This window comes from Capricornis sumatraensis, chromosome 19 (assembly GCF_032405125.1).
Source record: "Capricornis sumatraensis isolate serow.1 chromosome 19, serow.2, whole genome shotgun sequence".
Lineage (NCBI taxonomy): Eukaryota > Metazoa > Chordata > Mammalia > Artiodactyla > Bovidae > Capricornis > Capricornis sumatraensis.
In genome coordinates, this window is record NC_091087.1 from 37851876 (window position 1) to 37867579 (window position 15704).

The 15704-nt window shown below is 50.6% G+C and overlaps 1 protein-coding gene across 1 annotated transcript; it reads left to right on the forward strand.

The window, feature by feature from the left end:
- Positions 1-5296: 5296 nt before the first annotated feature.
- Positions 5297-14645, forward strand: SH2D7 (SH2 domain containing 7). The gene is made up of 6 exons (XM_068990968.1): positions 5297-5472; positions 6869-6958; positions 10220-10385; positions 10663-10848; positions 12435-13172; positions 14595-14645. The coding sequence occupies exons 1-6, from the start codon at positions 5297-5299 to the stop codon at positions 14643-14645; spliced, it is 1407 nt and encodes a 468-aa protein (XP_068847069.1).
- The last annotated feature ends 1059 nt before the right edge of the window (positions 14646-15704 follow it).

A 15704-nucleotide genomic window follows, 5' to 3' on the forward strand; every position in this document is an offset into this window, starting at 1 on the left:
CGTCACTAGGGGACTGGGCACAGAAATGATGGTGCAGCCCTGTAGCTGTAACAGAGAGAATGGCATCACTCTATGTATTCTTATGGAAGGAACTCTAAGATCTATTACTAAAGAGTTTTACAAAACAAAGCGCAGGACACTGCAGAGGATTCCACCCTTATATAACAAAGGGAGGAAAATAAGAATATGCATATTTACTTGAATATGCATAAAGAATCCCCGAAAGAACATTCAAAAAATGAATGAGTGGTTTTTTTGTGGGAATGAGACGGCACTGGGTGGATAGGGGTTTAATGCCTGGAAGAAGAAGATTTTTAGGGATATCTTTTTTATACTTTTTATTATTTATTTGTTTATTTTTGTTTTTGGCTGCACTGGGTCTTTGTTGCTGTGTGTAAGCTTTCTCTGGTTGCAGTGAGGGCTACTCTCTAATTGCAATGTGGGCTTCTTGTGGTGGTGGCTTCTCTTGTTGCAGAGCTTGGTCTCTAAAGCACATGGCCTTAGTGGTTGTGGTACGTGGGCTTAGTTACCCCTCAGCATATGGAATCTTCCTAGACCAGCGATGGAACCCATGTCCCCTGCATTGGCAGGCGGACTCCCAACCAGTGGACCACCAGGGGAGTACTACATTTATTATTTTTAAAAACCATGTGGATATATTACACATTTGGATGATAATTTAAAATACACCTATGGAGCATCTAACTATGCCAAACATGGTTCCAGGCACAGAATACAGTGGAGAATAAGACAGTCTGAGAAGAAAAGAAATACAGTCGTTCATTCTGCACTCCCTACTATTGTGGAACAAATTCTAACGGAATAACCAACTAAGGGACACCAAAATGCAGTGTTCATAAACTAAAACAAACCTATGACTAAAGTTACTGAGAAGTCCCCTTTGGCATCCTGCATGGAGGTGGGCTGCCAGCAGCACTTGGCCGTGTGCTAGGTTCCCACAGCACAGGCTCAGCGACGCAGGAATGGAAGCGGCAGTGCTGGGGTGCTGGCCATACTCAGCCTCGGTCCAAAGGACTGGAAAGACGCTGCCTCTGAGCATCTTTCTGGAGAAGTCTGAGAGCTTTCTGCCTGAGCACCCTCAGGAGAATAGTTTACTGGATAATCAGTTACCATCTATTTGTTCTACAGCAGAAGCATGGCCTTGATGGAGAACCCAGGATAAGGAAGTTTTGATGAGACAGACAGAGAATTCTGGGGACTTCCCAGTGGGGAGATGACTTGGAGCTGGGGCTGATGATTATTGCATGTGCACTGTGCCTCCCAGCCTCTCCTCTGCGTCAGATCAGCTCACTGGATCCCCAAACCCTACTAGGTGCGTACTTTTTATGCGTACTTTTTATCCCTTTCATTTTTACTGATGAGAAACTGAGACACACGGAGATTAGGTACCTCCTTCAAAGTCACCAAGCCAGCAAATGGGGGAACCAGGATTGTAAGTTGCTTAGTCTGGCTGCAAGAGCCTGAATCTTCTCAGTTCCTCTTCCTGCACCTCTGAGCACCCAGGGATGGAGAAGCAGGGTGGGCGCTCTGGAGTCTTCTCTCTGTCCCAGGGCCCAGCCCCTAGCAGGTGAGCACAGCCATGAACTGAACAGTGGGTTATGGAGTGCCTTCAGGGACAGCCAACCCCTCAATCTTTCACAGAGCTCACTTGATGTCCCCAAACCTGGCCTCACCCGCTCCTCACCCCCATTTCCTCTGAGTGTAAAAATAGACTCCCCTTTATTTGCCTGCCTTTGGAATCTTCATATCTGGCCCGCAGCCATCCTGGGCTCCCCCTTCCCCTATACAAAACCTTTGTCGTCTTATGCAAACGGCCAAGTTCTGCTCATAAAAGTACCCCACCTAAGAGGGAGCTGGAGAGATAATACCTCATGGAAAATTACAGAAACATTTCTTTGTATTTGAATACTTCCAGGACTTTGTTGTTGGCAGCAAACCAACTCTGGGTCTAACCCCAGCTTCCTTGGCCTTTTTTGGGCCTTGGACCTCTCTGGTATCTGATGAAGTTCATGAACTTTTTCTCAGAATAATATTTTTAAATGCATGAAATAAATACATAGAATCACAATGGAAATCAATCATATTGAAATAAAGTTATTCAAAAATCTGTGATGTAGTAATACAGTGTGCTTCTTTATTAGCACGTTAAAGAACAAGATCTGGCATTGGGCTTAGTTATTTTGAGGTAATGGTGAACAAAATCAACATCTGAAGATGTCTGCCACAGCTATAACATGGTATGAGAATATCTGTAATTTCCATTGGTGACAAAGTCACAAGTTCTATGAACACTAACAGGGTTTGTTCTCTGCACTCGTCATGGAAGGAAACGCTGAATTTCAGTTAGAGATTGGGGAAGATAAAGATGTAATCCACCCCTGTTCCTCCCCCACCTCAACTTAGGAAATTCCAGTTCTTGCCACTTTGGGCCTGTGATTTCCACTGTTACCCCAGTGTATCCTTGGCTTACAGCTGTGACCGGAAGACAGTTTCACAAGTACATGAATCCCTCCAGGATCCCTTGGCTGGAGTTGACTCCTCTCTGTCAAGGCTGGAAATTGTTTATAAAAGTGCTGTTCCCAGTAGCTGACCCTGGGGATCCTTGCGGTGTGCCTGTGGGTCTATCCCATGTGAAGAGCATCCCATAGCTCACTCCATCGACAGGTGAGGCAAGTAGATGCCTTGCAGCCCTGTTCACAGATGTGAGAAATGAGTTTCAGAGACAGGGAATAAGCTGTTCAGGTGGAGGTTGCAGGTGTGTGTCATGCCCTGGCCTTTCCTCTAAGTTGTATGTATTACATACTTGCCATCTATCACTTTATCTTGATTTGAGGTGACCGTGATGAAATTGTAATAATAATAGTAACAATGAAAATAATTACCAATGGGAGGGCCCACTGTATTTTAGGGTTATTACATCATCATCAGAGCTGATCCTAATAGCTTGTGTTCCAAACTCTGTTCTAAGGACATAACTCATCTTACCTTCCAAACAACAGGTCATGTTCTTGTCTCTGTTTCAAAGATGACGACACTGAAGGCCAGAAAAATTAAGTCATTTCCTCAAGGTTCCATAGCTGGTCAGCTGGGATTGGAACCAAGGAAAAATGACTGCAGCATCCTCATTTTTTAGTAAGTGAGCTGTTTTGTCGAAGTAGAACATATACATAAAAAAATGCATAGGTCATGAGCCCAGAGCTCAGTGAATTTTCACAAAGTGAATACATTTACCTAACACATCACCCAGATCACGAAATAAAACATGATCACCACCCGACAGCCCTTCATCCCTTCCTTATCATATACTCCCCAAAGCAAACATTATCCTAACTTCTATCGTTATTGGCCAGTTCTACCAGTTTTTGAGTTTATACATACATTTCCTCATTCTTCAGCAAAGTGAAAGTGAAAGAGGAGAGTGAAAAAACTGGCTTAAAACTCAATATTCAGAAAATGAAGATCATGGCATCTGGCCCCATCACTACATAGCGAATGGATGGAGAAACAATGGAAACAGTGAGAGTTTGTTTTCTTGGGCTCCAAAATCACTGCAGATGGTGACTGCAGCCATGAAATTAAAAGATGCTTGCTCCTTGGGAGAAAAGCTATGACAAACCTAGACAGCATATTAAAAAGCAGAGACATTACTTTGCCAACAAAGGTCCACCTAGAGAAAGCTATGGTTTTTCCAGTAGTTATGTATGGATGTGAGAGTTAGACTATAAAGAAAGCTGAGCGCTGAAGAATTGATGCTTTTGAACTGTGGTGTTGGAGAAGATGCTTGAAAGTCCCTTGGACTGCAAGGAGATCCAACCAGGCAATCCTAAAGGAAATCAGTCCTGAATATTCATTGGAAGGACTGATGCTAAAGCTGAAGCGCCAATACTTTGGCCACCTGATGCAAAGAACTGACTCATTTGAAAAGACCCTGATGCTGGGAAAGATTGAAGGCAGGAGGAGAAGGGGATGACAGAGGATGAAACAGTTGGATGGCATCACCAACTCAATGGACATGAGTGTGAGCAAGCTCCAGGAGCTGGTGATGGACAGGGAAGCCTGGTGTGCTACAGTCCATGGGTCGCAAAGAGTTGGACACAACTGAGCAACTGAACTTATTCTTAACCATTGTGCTATCTCATTTAGTTGTCATAATGGCCCTAGAGTCTAGAAAGTAGCTTTTAAAAAATCATTCCCATTCTACAGATGAAAAAACTGAGCTATCTGCAGCCACTTAGTAACTGCCTTCAGGCCCTTGCCAGTGTAATGATTCTAACCCAGATCCTTGGGGCTGGTTGTCTGCAACATCCCCTGTCTCCCCATCACCCAAGCCTGGATTTCTGCTATGAAACTCGGAAGCACGTTAAAAGTTCAGGGATGTTTGCATGAACAAATATCCTGGGCCCTACCTGGTTCACTGCTTCCTCTTGGAGGCCTCATGGCAGCCCTGCTAGGGGATCGGAGAGCAGAGGCCCACTTCAAAGTCTTTGCACTTGCTTTTCTCTCTTCTGGGAGCAGCATCTTTTCCCCGGCCACCAGCCTGGCCTCCTCCTTTGCTGCTCCGGTGGCACCTCTGGACAAGGCTTCCCCCAACCCTGACCCCCCATCTAAATAACACACCCATTCATCTTCTTGCTCTCTTTCTTGGAGTGCTTATTACACTTGACACCATATTCTACAGATGTATTTGTCTATTGCCTGTGTCCTTCCACTAGAATGTATGTGCCATAAGGCAAAATGCTCTTTGGATTACTGCTTTATTCCCAGGGCCCACAAGTATGTGGCACACAGTCGACAGTAAAGCTTGAGTGGAAGGAGGAATTCACCAGCAAGGAACTTCACCAAAATGCAAGTGGCCTCCATGAAGAAGGACAAGTAGAATTTAAATTCCCCACTTTGCTAAGAGTGGCAGTGCCTGGCCTTTAGCCAGAGTCTGGTTTTTAGCCGAGACAAAGACCGGAGGTTGGGAGAAGGGGCCAAAACCAGTGCCGTGCCTCATCTGCTAGCCAGGAAATCAGGGATACCCACCCCCAGGCCTCTCTAGCTGCTCATGTGACCCTCCCCCAGAGTCCCCAGCCAGCCAAGGTGCCCCGCCTCAGAGCATCAGAGAGGGGAACCAGTCCACACATTGTCAGAGGTGACAATGGGGCTCCTGTGTGCCGTGGGCGGTTGGAGAGGGCATGGACTCAGGCAAATGAGGCGTCAATCCATCAGGCGCACACAGATATAGAGGCGTGCGGGTGGTCTGGGCTCGGCTTCCACCTCAGTGCTCGCCAGAATGGAGGCCCACCTCAGGCAGCTCAGCCTGGGCAAGGGGCCCAAGGGGGCTGGGGACAGACAGGACCTGGCTGAGCTGCAGGAGCTGGCTCTGAGCTGGTTCATGGAGACGCAAGCCCCCCTCATTCTGCAGAACGGAGCCCTGCCCCCCTGGTTTCACGGATTCATCACCCGCAAGTAAGGCTGCCCCTGTCCACACACCCAGCATGGCCAATAGCCCCTCAGGGCCGAAAAAATGGTCTGGGACCAGATTGGTCCCTGCCTTCTCCATGGGGGAGACAGGGACCCCAGGAGGTGGTGGGTGGGGAAGCAGACTTAGGAGCACCAAGTTCTCTGATGGCTGCTTCTGTGGGCAAGGTGGGTGAAGGCATTGGCCCCCCACTATGAGTTTGCTGGGGCTGCCAGGTTGCCAGAAAAACAGGCAGGGGGGTGGGGGTGGCAGGCCGGATCAGAATGCATTCAGACCAGCTCTGAATACCTTGATGAATTACTAGGGGTGCTGTTTCATTTATCATCCAAACCAGAATACTATCAGTAAGTGGAGAATTTACTAGGAGACATGTTTTAAGTGGGAGCTGTCCCAGGCAACCCTGGATATACAGTTACTCTAGGAATAAACGCCAAAATGTGGGGGCTGGCTTTCTGATTGGGGTGGGTCTCCAAGCTGCCAAAGCACTTGCTGAAGGAATGACGAATGCAGCCAGCCTTTGGGTCCTCCCAGCCCAGCACTTAGCACTGAACCAGGGCCAGCTTCACCGGCATCAACTCGTGTTATAACACGGGGCCCTTTGCTCAGAAGGGCCCTATTCTTGGCTGAATACACTGCAGTCCCCATGTTGAAATTCTTCTTTACTGAGAGGCTCCAGGTTTTCATTTAGTACTGAACTCTGCAAAATTTGTAGCTGATCCTGCATAGAGCAGGCACTCAGTATTTGGTGAATAAGTGGGTGAGGAACTATTTGGTCTATGTACTGCCAAATCAGAAGACAGCTGGAATTTTCTACCATGCCTCCAGAATACTTGGCATTATTTAGCAGTATCCATAGCTGCCTGGGGTTGAAGGGGATGTGCAAGGGAGGAAGATGAGAACCTAAAAGTTGCTATCATGGTCAGGCTCCAGATATAATAGCACCTTCTCCCTGCAGAAACTCTTGTGCAGTACACATCCTGCACAATTGTGCAGCAATTGTACACATTGCTGTGCACAGCAGCCCTGAAGCAAGGATCCACACAACTGAAAATCCCCAGCTATATGGAATCCTTCTTGCTATAGGGCCATTCAGGTGGAAAGGGGCAGTGGCTATTGTGCCCACTGGTGAGGCTGTAAGTGGGGCAATGTACGTGACTTCAGGACTCCAACCCAGCGCCAGACTGAGTCTTGAATTTGCTTGACTGAGCCCAGACAGGCCACAGAACCAGCCAAAGTTCTGAGGGATTTCTCTATAAAGGTCTGGAGGTCTCTGCTCTGGGTCTGGGGCATGGCTGGCAGGGACTCTGAGGTGGGTCTGACTTAGGCTACTCCTGCTGCTATTGGGGGGACCCAGACCTGGCTAATGGCATGTCCTCTGCCCAGGCAGACAGAGCAGCTGCTCAGGGACAAAGCTCTTGGCTCCTTCCTCATCCGCCTCAGTGACCGGGCCACCGGCTACATCTTGTCCTACAGGTAAGAGAGGAAGCCCTCTACAAAAGACAGGCAGGCAGGCTCTGGCTCCCATAACCCAGCCTTGCAAATAAGCTCCGAATCTCCACCAGCGCACACTGCTGGGATTTCCCCAGGCCCTCATTCTCTGACTCCCTCACTCATCCAACCATGTCCATCAGGCATTCTGAGCAGTGCCGGCCACTAGGAGCCTCTGCCTTCAAGGGGGTGAGTCAGAGGGGTGGGCAGGGGAGAACCTCCTCCTGATGGAAGACTGGGGAAGGTTCACAGAGGTGAACTTTGAGTCCAGGATAGAAGAAAGAAAGCAACTTGCTGGGCAGGAAAGGAGGTGTGATTGGGATTTAGGAAGGCATTTCCAGTAGATTAAACTGCGTGTGCAAAAGAAGAGAGACAAGGCAGACTAAGGTGTTGGGGACCCCACAAGTTGCTGGGTGTGGAAGGATGCGTGGTCCCAGTGGAGCAGTGCCTGGAGAGGAGGGCAGGGGGCAGCTCAGGATAGCCTTGGATGCTGGGCTATGTCCATAGACAATGACGGGTCATCGGGTCAAACTTAGGTTTTGCAAGGAACCTGCAAACAGCCTATGGAAGGAGGACTCAAGACAGATACTGGAGGTGTGGGGGCAGTGGGGGCCACAGAGGGGTGAGGTCTGGGCTCGATGGTAAAATCTAGACTAGTGTAAGGCAGTGGTCCTAGAGACGAGGAGACAAGATAGGCAGGATGACGTCAGAGGTGGTGATGTCAGAGCCTGACCCAAGAGTAGGTTGCGAGGGGGGAGGCAGAAAAAGGAAGAAGTTCCCCCTGCCACCAACCCCCAGTTAGGGAGGGAGGCGGGCTGGGGCTCCAGGGAAACTCTCAAAGGTCTCAGATTCAGATTCAAAATTATCATCTGTTCTGACTGTCCCAGGTCAAATCCTGACCTTGGGCAAGTTCCTTTGCCTCTCTGCACCCACATTTCCTCATCTGTAGAATGGTAATATTGCAGTATTTACTTCATAGAATTGTTGAACGGGCTTGATGAGTTTAGACCTTTAACAGTGCTGGTACAGTGTCCAGAACATAGTAAATAAATAAATGTTACTTGTTGCTGCTGCTGCTGCTGCCAAATCACTTCAGTCGTGTCCGACTCATGTGACCCCATAGATGGCAGCCCACCAGGCTCCTCCATCCATGGGATTTTCCAGGCGAGAGTACTGGAGTGGGGTGCCATTGCCTTCTCCGTTTGAAATATACAAACTCAGCAGTTTTCAATGTCTTTTCAGCATCAGGCCTTTTTTTTAATTGTTATTATTCAAACATGATTTTGGGTAGAATGCCAACTCATTAAAGAGATAAAAGTAGGGTTCCTCTCAGATACACAAATAGACCAACAAATCAATAAACAGCCCCCGACATTTCATTTACCTGATTTGCAACAAATGTCCACATTTGGTTTACCTGATTTGCAACAAATGTCCACTGTAGTTCAGGGCTGAGGGATGAAGGTAGGCTGGTCTTTTCAATAAGTGGTGTGGGACCAATTGGATATCCAAATGAAAAAAAATGACCCCTACCTCACATCATACACAAAATTTAAATAATTCTAGATGGATCATAGACTCAAGTGAGAACAGCAAAACAATAACATGGGAAACATTTTTTGTGGTCTTGTGGTAGGCAAAGATTTCTTAAATAAGACCCCAAAGTACTGACAGAGAAGCTTAACAATTGAGTTTCTTAAAATTGAGAACTCTTATTAATCAAAAGATACCATTCTGTGAATAAAAGGACAAGCCACAGGGCCAGAGAGGTTTTGTATTGTAATACACACACCTAATAAAGGATTCATATCAAGAATATATGAAGAACTCTTGCAAATCGGTAAGACAAAGACAACACAGGCAAAACAGAGGTACCCAAAAAGGACAGTTCAGCAGCTTTAGTGATCAGGGAAATAGAAACTAAAACCACAATCAACTGCTGGTTACAGTAGAAGGAGGCTACGAAACAGTTTGTGAAGACACAGAGCAACTGTAACTCTCATACCTGGCAGTGAGTTTAGAAAGCAATTTGGCATACTCTACTAAAGCTAAGCGTAAGTGTATCCCAGACCCACCAACTCTCCGTCCTGGGATAGTCTCAATAGTAGTGAATACATATATTCAGCAAAAAGCCATGTACAAGAATGTTCAGAGTAACTTCATTTATAACAGCCCAGATGTGGAAATAACCTAAATGTCCATCAGCAGAATGGATACATTGTGGATATTTAAATTAAATGGAATACTACCTATCAGTGAGGGAAAGAAGCTAATTCTACATGGACATGAAAAAAAATATGATTCTATTTATGTGAATTTCCATAATGAGCAAAGCTGTTCTGTGACGATGGGGGTCAGGGTGATGGCTACTCTGGAAGGGGCCATAAGGGAATCTTCTGGGGAGCTGGAAATATTGTCTGTTTTCCTCTAGGTGGTAGTTACATGGGAAATACATTGAGTGGCACAATTAGGATGTATGCTTTGCCCTTATTGTTTAGTTACTAAGTTGTGTCTGCCTCTTTGTGAGCCCACAGACATTTTTGGGACCCCGTGCAACCCCGCCAGGCTCCTCTGACCATGGCATTTCCCAGGCAAGAATACTAGAGTGGGTTGCTGTTTCCTCCTCTGGGGATCTTCCCCATCCAGGGATTGAACCTGCACTCTCCTGCATTGGCAGGCAGATTCTTTACCACTGAGCCACCAGGAAAGCCCAATACTCTCCCATAAAAAAGGAAAATGAAGAGGGTGGGACTTTACAGGCTGGGGGAGATGGAAGCTGGAATTCCATCTTTTCCACCTGGCCAGAATTCAGGTGAGAGGAGTGAGGCCGAGGTGTGCAAGTGTGGGGTTGGACCTCATCTTTAAGACAGAGGTTTTACTTATCATGGATATTTTGGTATTAATTTTGACTTTCTAAAATAATTGCATTATTAGTTGTCCTGATTACTGAATTTGTGTCATCCCTTTACATTTTGCATCCAAGCCCCAAGCTGAGTTCTTCATTTCCCCTGCCTTTTCCTCCCTGATTGATGCTTCAGGGGAAGGGGGGTGGGGGGAATGAGGGGGAGGTGGGGGGGGTGGGTTGAAACCCCACTCCCTAGCTCCGCATCACCTGCAAGGCTGGGCTTGTTGGATGTCAGGTTCTACTTTCCAGAGGGGCACGTCAAGGCCCCAGAGGGCAGCGTGGCCCCGGGTCAGCTCCGGCCCTGGGCCAAGGCAGAGCTGCCGGTTGTCCTTGTGTTGCAGGGGCAGTGACCGCTGCCGGCATTTTGTCATCAACCAGCTCCGAAACCGGCGCTACCTCATCTCAGGGGACACCCAGAGCCACGGCACCCTGGCGGAACTCGTGCACCATTACCAGGAGGTGCAGTTTGAGCCCTTTGGGGAGACCCTGTCTGCTGCCTGCCCCAGGGTAGGTACCCCTCTTCCTTGGGGGTGGGGTGGGGGATGGGGCAGAGTAGCCAGGCCAGGGGTGTCCACCACTGGACCTCATGCCTTTCTTTGCCTTCTCTATTTCCTGACACCCACGGGCACTCAGTGCAGGGTCCTGGGAGAAGGAAACAGTGTTCTAGCTGAGGTCTGGGACCTGGTGGGGATGTTTCTGGCTCTGGCCAGCAGTCTCTGGCAGGAGGCTAGATGCCAGCCAGGGGTATATGACCACACACTTGCTGTGTCTCCACCACCCCCAGATGGAGGACAATGATCTCTATGACGCCATCACCCTCGGCCTCCATCAAACTGATCCTAGCCTGCAATACCCACCAGAGAAGGCCAGCAGCCCCTCTGCCTCTCCAAAGCACCAGATCTCCTTCCTCCACAAAAGGAGGAGCCTGGATGCAAGTCCCTGGAATCTCTCCGAGGAAGAAAGCATGGAGGTGAGAAGGATTCTGGGCCACTGAGGGTCAGGGTTGCTAGACCAGGAATGTGGCTGCCACGCCCACAGTCAGGCCTGGAGCAGCCACCCCAGCCAGCCCCTCAGGCTGCGGAGGCCAACTGCCAGGCCCTCTGGGAGAGGAGTGGCCCAGTTTGGAATCACCCAGTGGTTCACCCATGCCTGCCTCTGCTAGCTGGATTTGGTTCCAACCCTGGCTTGGCCTTTCTGGCTGAGTGACTTTGGTCAAGTCACATAACCTCTCTGAGTCTCAGTTTACCAATCCTGAGGTTCCATTGAGGCTTGAATGAGGGAATGGATATACAATGTCTGAAAAAAATCCCCTAGTAAACTATAGAGTGGGGTGCCTGTGAGTCAATACCTTATTGTCCATAGCGCCTTTGCAGGAGGGACTCACGGAGACTTTTTTTTTAAATATATATCAGATCACAGAATGTCAAGGGCTTCTCCTCTGGTTTAAAATAAAATCTGAAAGCTTCACCAGGGTTCACAAGAGCCTCCTCAGGGGCCCTGCTCCCTCTCCTCCTCCTTCACTTTTCTCTAACCTCACTGGCCTTTGGATCTTCCTTAAACATACCAGCCTTGTTCCCACCTCAGGGCCTTCGCCCTTGCTGAGCCACTGCCTGGAATACTCTTCCCACCAGATGCCCACGTGGCTGCTACCCTCGCTGCATGCCATTCTCTGCTTAGATGCCCTCTCCTCAGAAAGGACCGCCTAAACTGTGGAAAATATCTCCTTTCCCACCTGCCATTGTCCCGATCCCATTCCTCAGCTTTGTTCTTCTTCATGGTACTGATCATGAGCTGACAGTATATTATCTTGTGATACACTATTATATGGGGGTGCTTCCCAGGTGGCTCAGAGGTAAAGAATCTGCCTGCCAATGCAGGAGACGCAAGAGATGCGGGTTCGATCCCTGGGTCGGGAAGATCCTCTGGAGAAGGCTATGGCAGCCCACGCCAGTATTCTTGCTGTGATAGGCAGAGGAGCCTGGTGGACTACAGTCCATAGGGTTGCAGAGAGTCAGACATGACTGAGTGACTGAGCATACATGCTATTATATCATGTATTACATCAGCCACATTAAACAAAAACAGTAGTATGTTGCCCATCTCCAGGTTAGAATGTAAACTTCCAAGAGGTGGTCTTGCTCATTATGAAGCCCTTGGCACCTGGGACAGTGTCTACATAGTTCTTACTAAATATTTGTTGAATAACTACACAATTGATGGACTTGAGGGTAGCCCATTCTGAAGGGGAAGGGAGCAGTAAGTGGGTGAATGCAGGGGTCTCTCTGGGGGGCAGGGGAGAGAGGAGCGGGACAGGATGATCTCCGGTGGGAGACAGAGCTCATGACCCCTGACCTTGAATGCCAATGTAAGGACCATACTCAGGAGTCCTAGAACATGAAGCTGGCAGGGACCCTGAATGTCCACCAACCCCTGCACATAACAGTCAGGTAAATGAGTCCAAGGCCAGGGCCCTCAGCTTCTCTGAGCGAGCTTCATTTTAGCTGAGGGCAGCCTGGTGGCAGGGTAATCTTAAAGAAGTTCTGTCCCTCTCTCCAGGCCCCTGTCAAGGCGCCCCCCCTCCCGGAGAGGAGAGCTTCCGTTCTGAGCAACTCGTTTGGAGGCTCCAACAACATCATCTATGCAGACCTGAGAAAGATGAACCAGGCCCGGCTAGGCCTGGGCACGGATGTATCCGGCTGGCAGGAGCCAGTTCCAGGTGGCAGCCAGGCCTGTTCTCCAGGCAAGGAGGCCCCGAGGAGACTTACAGATGGAAGCCAGAACAAGCCTGATGGCCCAGGACCTGCCCTCTCTGGGGTGAGCCCAGACCAGGGCCCTAGAGTGTCTCCCACTTCTTGGGGCCTCCTCCTGCCTTCCAGCTCTGAGGCCTCAGGATCCTCAGGGGCTACCTGGAGCCAGGGGTCTCCAAAACTGAGCTGTGGGGCCCAGCCCTGCTCCCAGAGCAGTTGTGCAGACACCTACGAGTCCATCTGGACAGAAGACCTCCCTGAGGATGCCAGGGATGTGCCACGCAGGGAAGGCGGCAGTGCCTATGAGCATATTGCTGTCTGCTGGGGGGGCCCAGCCGGGACCCCCTATCCTGGGATGATCCCCACATACAGCAAGCTTTCAGGGTTCACGGACTGTGGTTATGAGAGGATCTCGGGGGTCCCAGAACTCCCAGAGCCCAGACACACCTACGAACAAATCCCAGGAGCAAGCAGCCAGGAGCAAGGAGGCTGGACAGACACACAAATCCAAGCAGCCAGGAGCAAGGAGGCTGGACAGACACACAAGGTGGGCTCCAGGGTGGGGCGGGGTGGCTGTCAACCCGCAGGGAGCTGCTGGTGAAGGAAGGAACCTGTGGCCCTCAAACACGGGTGGGTCAGGTCAGCACCACACCCAGAACTTCCCAGCCCTGACTTCTGCTTGGAGAAGGTGGGAGAGGCAGAGGTTAGGATGTAAGATGGAAACTTTCAGGCGCTTCTGAAGTCTTTCTCTGGGGCAGGATTCCTGCCACTGCAGGGGTCTCAGAGCCTCAGAGAGGTGGACAAGGACCCTGGCTCCAGGTTTGACTTGCCTTGTCCCTTTTCATGGCTCAGGCACTCCCTACCCATGTGGCTTTGGGCAAAATAGTTTCCCATGCAACTAAGATCACCAGATTCAGCAAGATAAAATACAACACACCCAGTTAATCTGAATTTCAGATAAACAATGAGTAATGTTTTTTAGCATAGTTACCAGTACTGCAATTATTCCTTATTTATCTGAAGTTCAAACTTAGCTGGGCATCCTGTACTCTTATTTAGCATCTACCCAGGATCTAGCTCCATTTCCTCATCTGTAAAATGGGCTGGTCCTGTGCTGTGTCCAGGGGTGGCTGCCCAGGAGATGATGCTAGCCATCCCCATGTGCTCAGGATACAGCCCAGAGACAGCTGCCAATAGATAACTGTTATTCCTGGGGGTTTCTGACTAACAAAGGAGAAAGGGGGAAGCAAAGACCAGGAGGACAGAGGGAGTGGGGTCAGAGTTCCCAGGGAGGCAGAAGAGCCCTCCTAAGGGTTTACCCCAGTGTACTTGCCTGTACCTGGAGCCGATGAGCCAGGCGAGCCCCTTCTCCAAGGCGGCAGCCTCAGACCTCCAGCATGTGCAGACCTCCTCTCCCGGCCTGAACAGTAAAACCCTGAGCTCACAGATGAAAGGCCTTCACCAGCAGCTCTGCCAGCTCCTCCCTCGGGGCAGGGTTGTACCCACTTACCCCAGGACAGGGAACTCCCCTGGTTCAAGACAGCGTCTGAGGTCCTGACTCCCAGGACCACAGATCCTGCCTGTGGACAGTCCTTCTAAGAACTACATAAGCCACATCCCCTGTCTGCTCTTCCTCCGGCTGCCTAGTCCTTCTGGGTGCTGAAGGCACCACATACACCACCCCCCCATCCTACCTAGGGTGTGGCTGAGGCAGAGAGGGCTGGGGTGGGGACCTCTGGAGACCCAGTGAAGGAAGGGGGGGCGAGAGCGAGTGAGTTCTTCATCCCAACCAGAGGGCTGGAGTTTCTGGTGCTGTGAGGGGCTGTGGAGCAATTAGTATCTGCATTCCAACCTGGCCTTTCTCTGGCCTTGGGCCCCAGCTCCCAGTCCCTGTGGAGGGACCCTCTGAGCCTGGCTCTCCCTGCCCTGGCCCGGGACCCAGGCTCCAGCATCCTGTCCTTCCTTGCAGCCTGACAAGCTCCGGAGGCTCTTCTTCACAGACAAGAAGCACAAACCTTGAGGAGGCCTGGCTTCCAGCGGCCCACCAGCGGGATTCCTGGGCCTGGGGCCACACCAGGGGTTATTGGGAAGCTCTCAGCTTGTTTGAAGGCACCCCTTGGACCCTCAAACCCAACCAGCCTGCTTTGGAACCAGGCTCCAAGACAGCCTAGGTGCCCACCAGCAACAGGGTGGGAGGGGACCTTCCAGTCTCCTGCTGCTCAGGACTGAGTCCCACTCCCCACCCCAGGACCTCCCACCCATCCAGAGGAAGTCACGGCCTGAGAGGAAGGGGGACCAGCCAAAGGCAGGGGTGAGCACCCCCAGCTTCCAAGATGAGCAGGCTGGGGGGCTCCTGGATGATTGATGGAGCTGGCCTCCCACCACTGAACACTCACTGAGCACGGGACAGGCCCTGTGGCATGGCTGGCATCTTAGCTGAGTGATGTCATACAGTTGCTCCAGAGACCAAAACCAGTCCCCCTCATTGTGGCCCTATCAGAGAGCAGGGGTGGGAAGTAGCAGCAGAGTGCCATCTCAGAGGGGAGGTTCTGACCCTGGGGCAGCTGAGCTCCTGGGGGCCATCCCCTCTGCCCCTCTCCGCCCCCACCTTTGTGCGGGCCTCATAATGCAAGCTGGGCAGACCCTGGTCCGACCTTTCTGCTGCAGATGAGTGAGCGGGGTGGGGGGCGGGGAGGGACAGAGAACCAGAGAGTAGCAGCAACCTGCCTGAGGCTGCAGAGTCAGCAGCCTGGGCGCCGCTGGACGGTTTCTGGAGTCAGCCAGTGTGTGCTTGCTGGCCTCCCTATATAACCAGGTCACCCTCATCTGTGCTCTGCCTCCAGCCAGTGGTGGTCTTTAGGGGTGGCTCTCAGACCCCTCCTAACGCAGGCCCAAACCTGGCCGGCTGCCCAGGCTCAGCCTGGGCACTGCTGGGCGGTTTCTGGAGCCAGCCAGTGGGCGCCTGCCGGCCATCCCTATGTGACTGGTCACCATGGACCCGGCCCCGTGCCTGATACAAACATTTGCTGGAATGGCTCTCACTACGAGGGACGTGGAGATGATTTTTCACCCAACATCA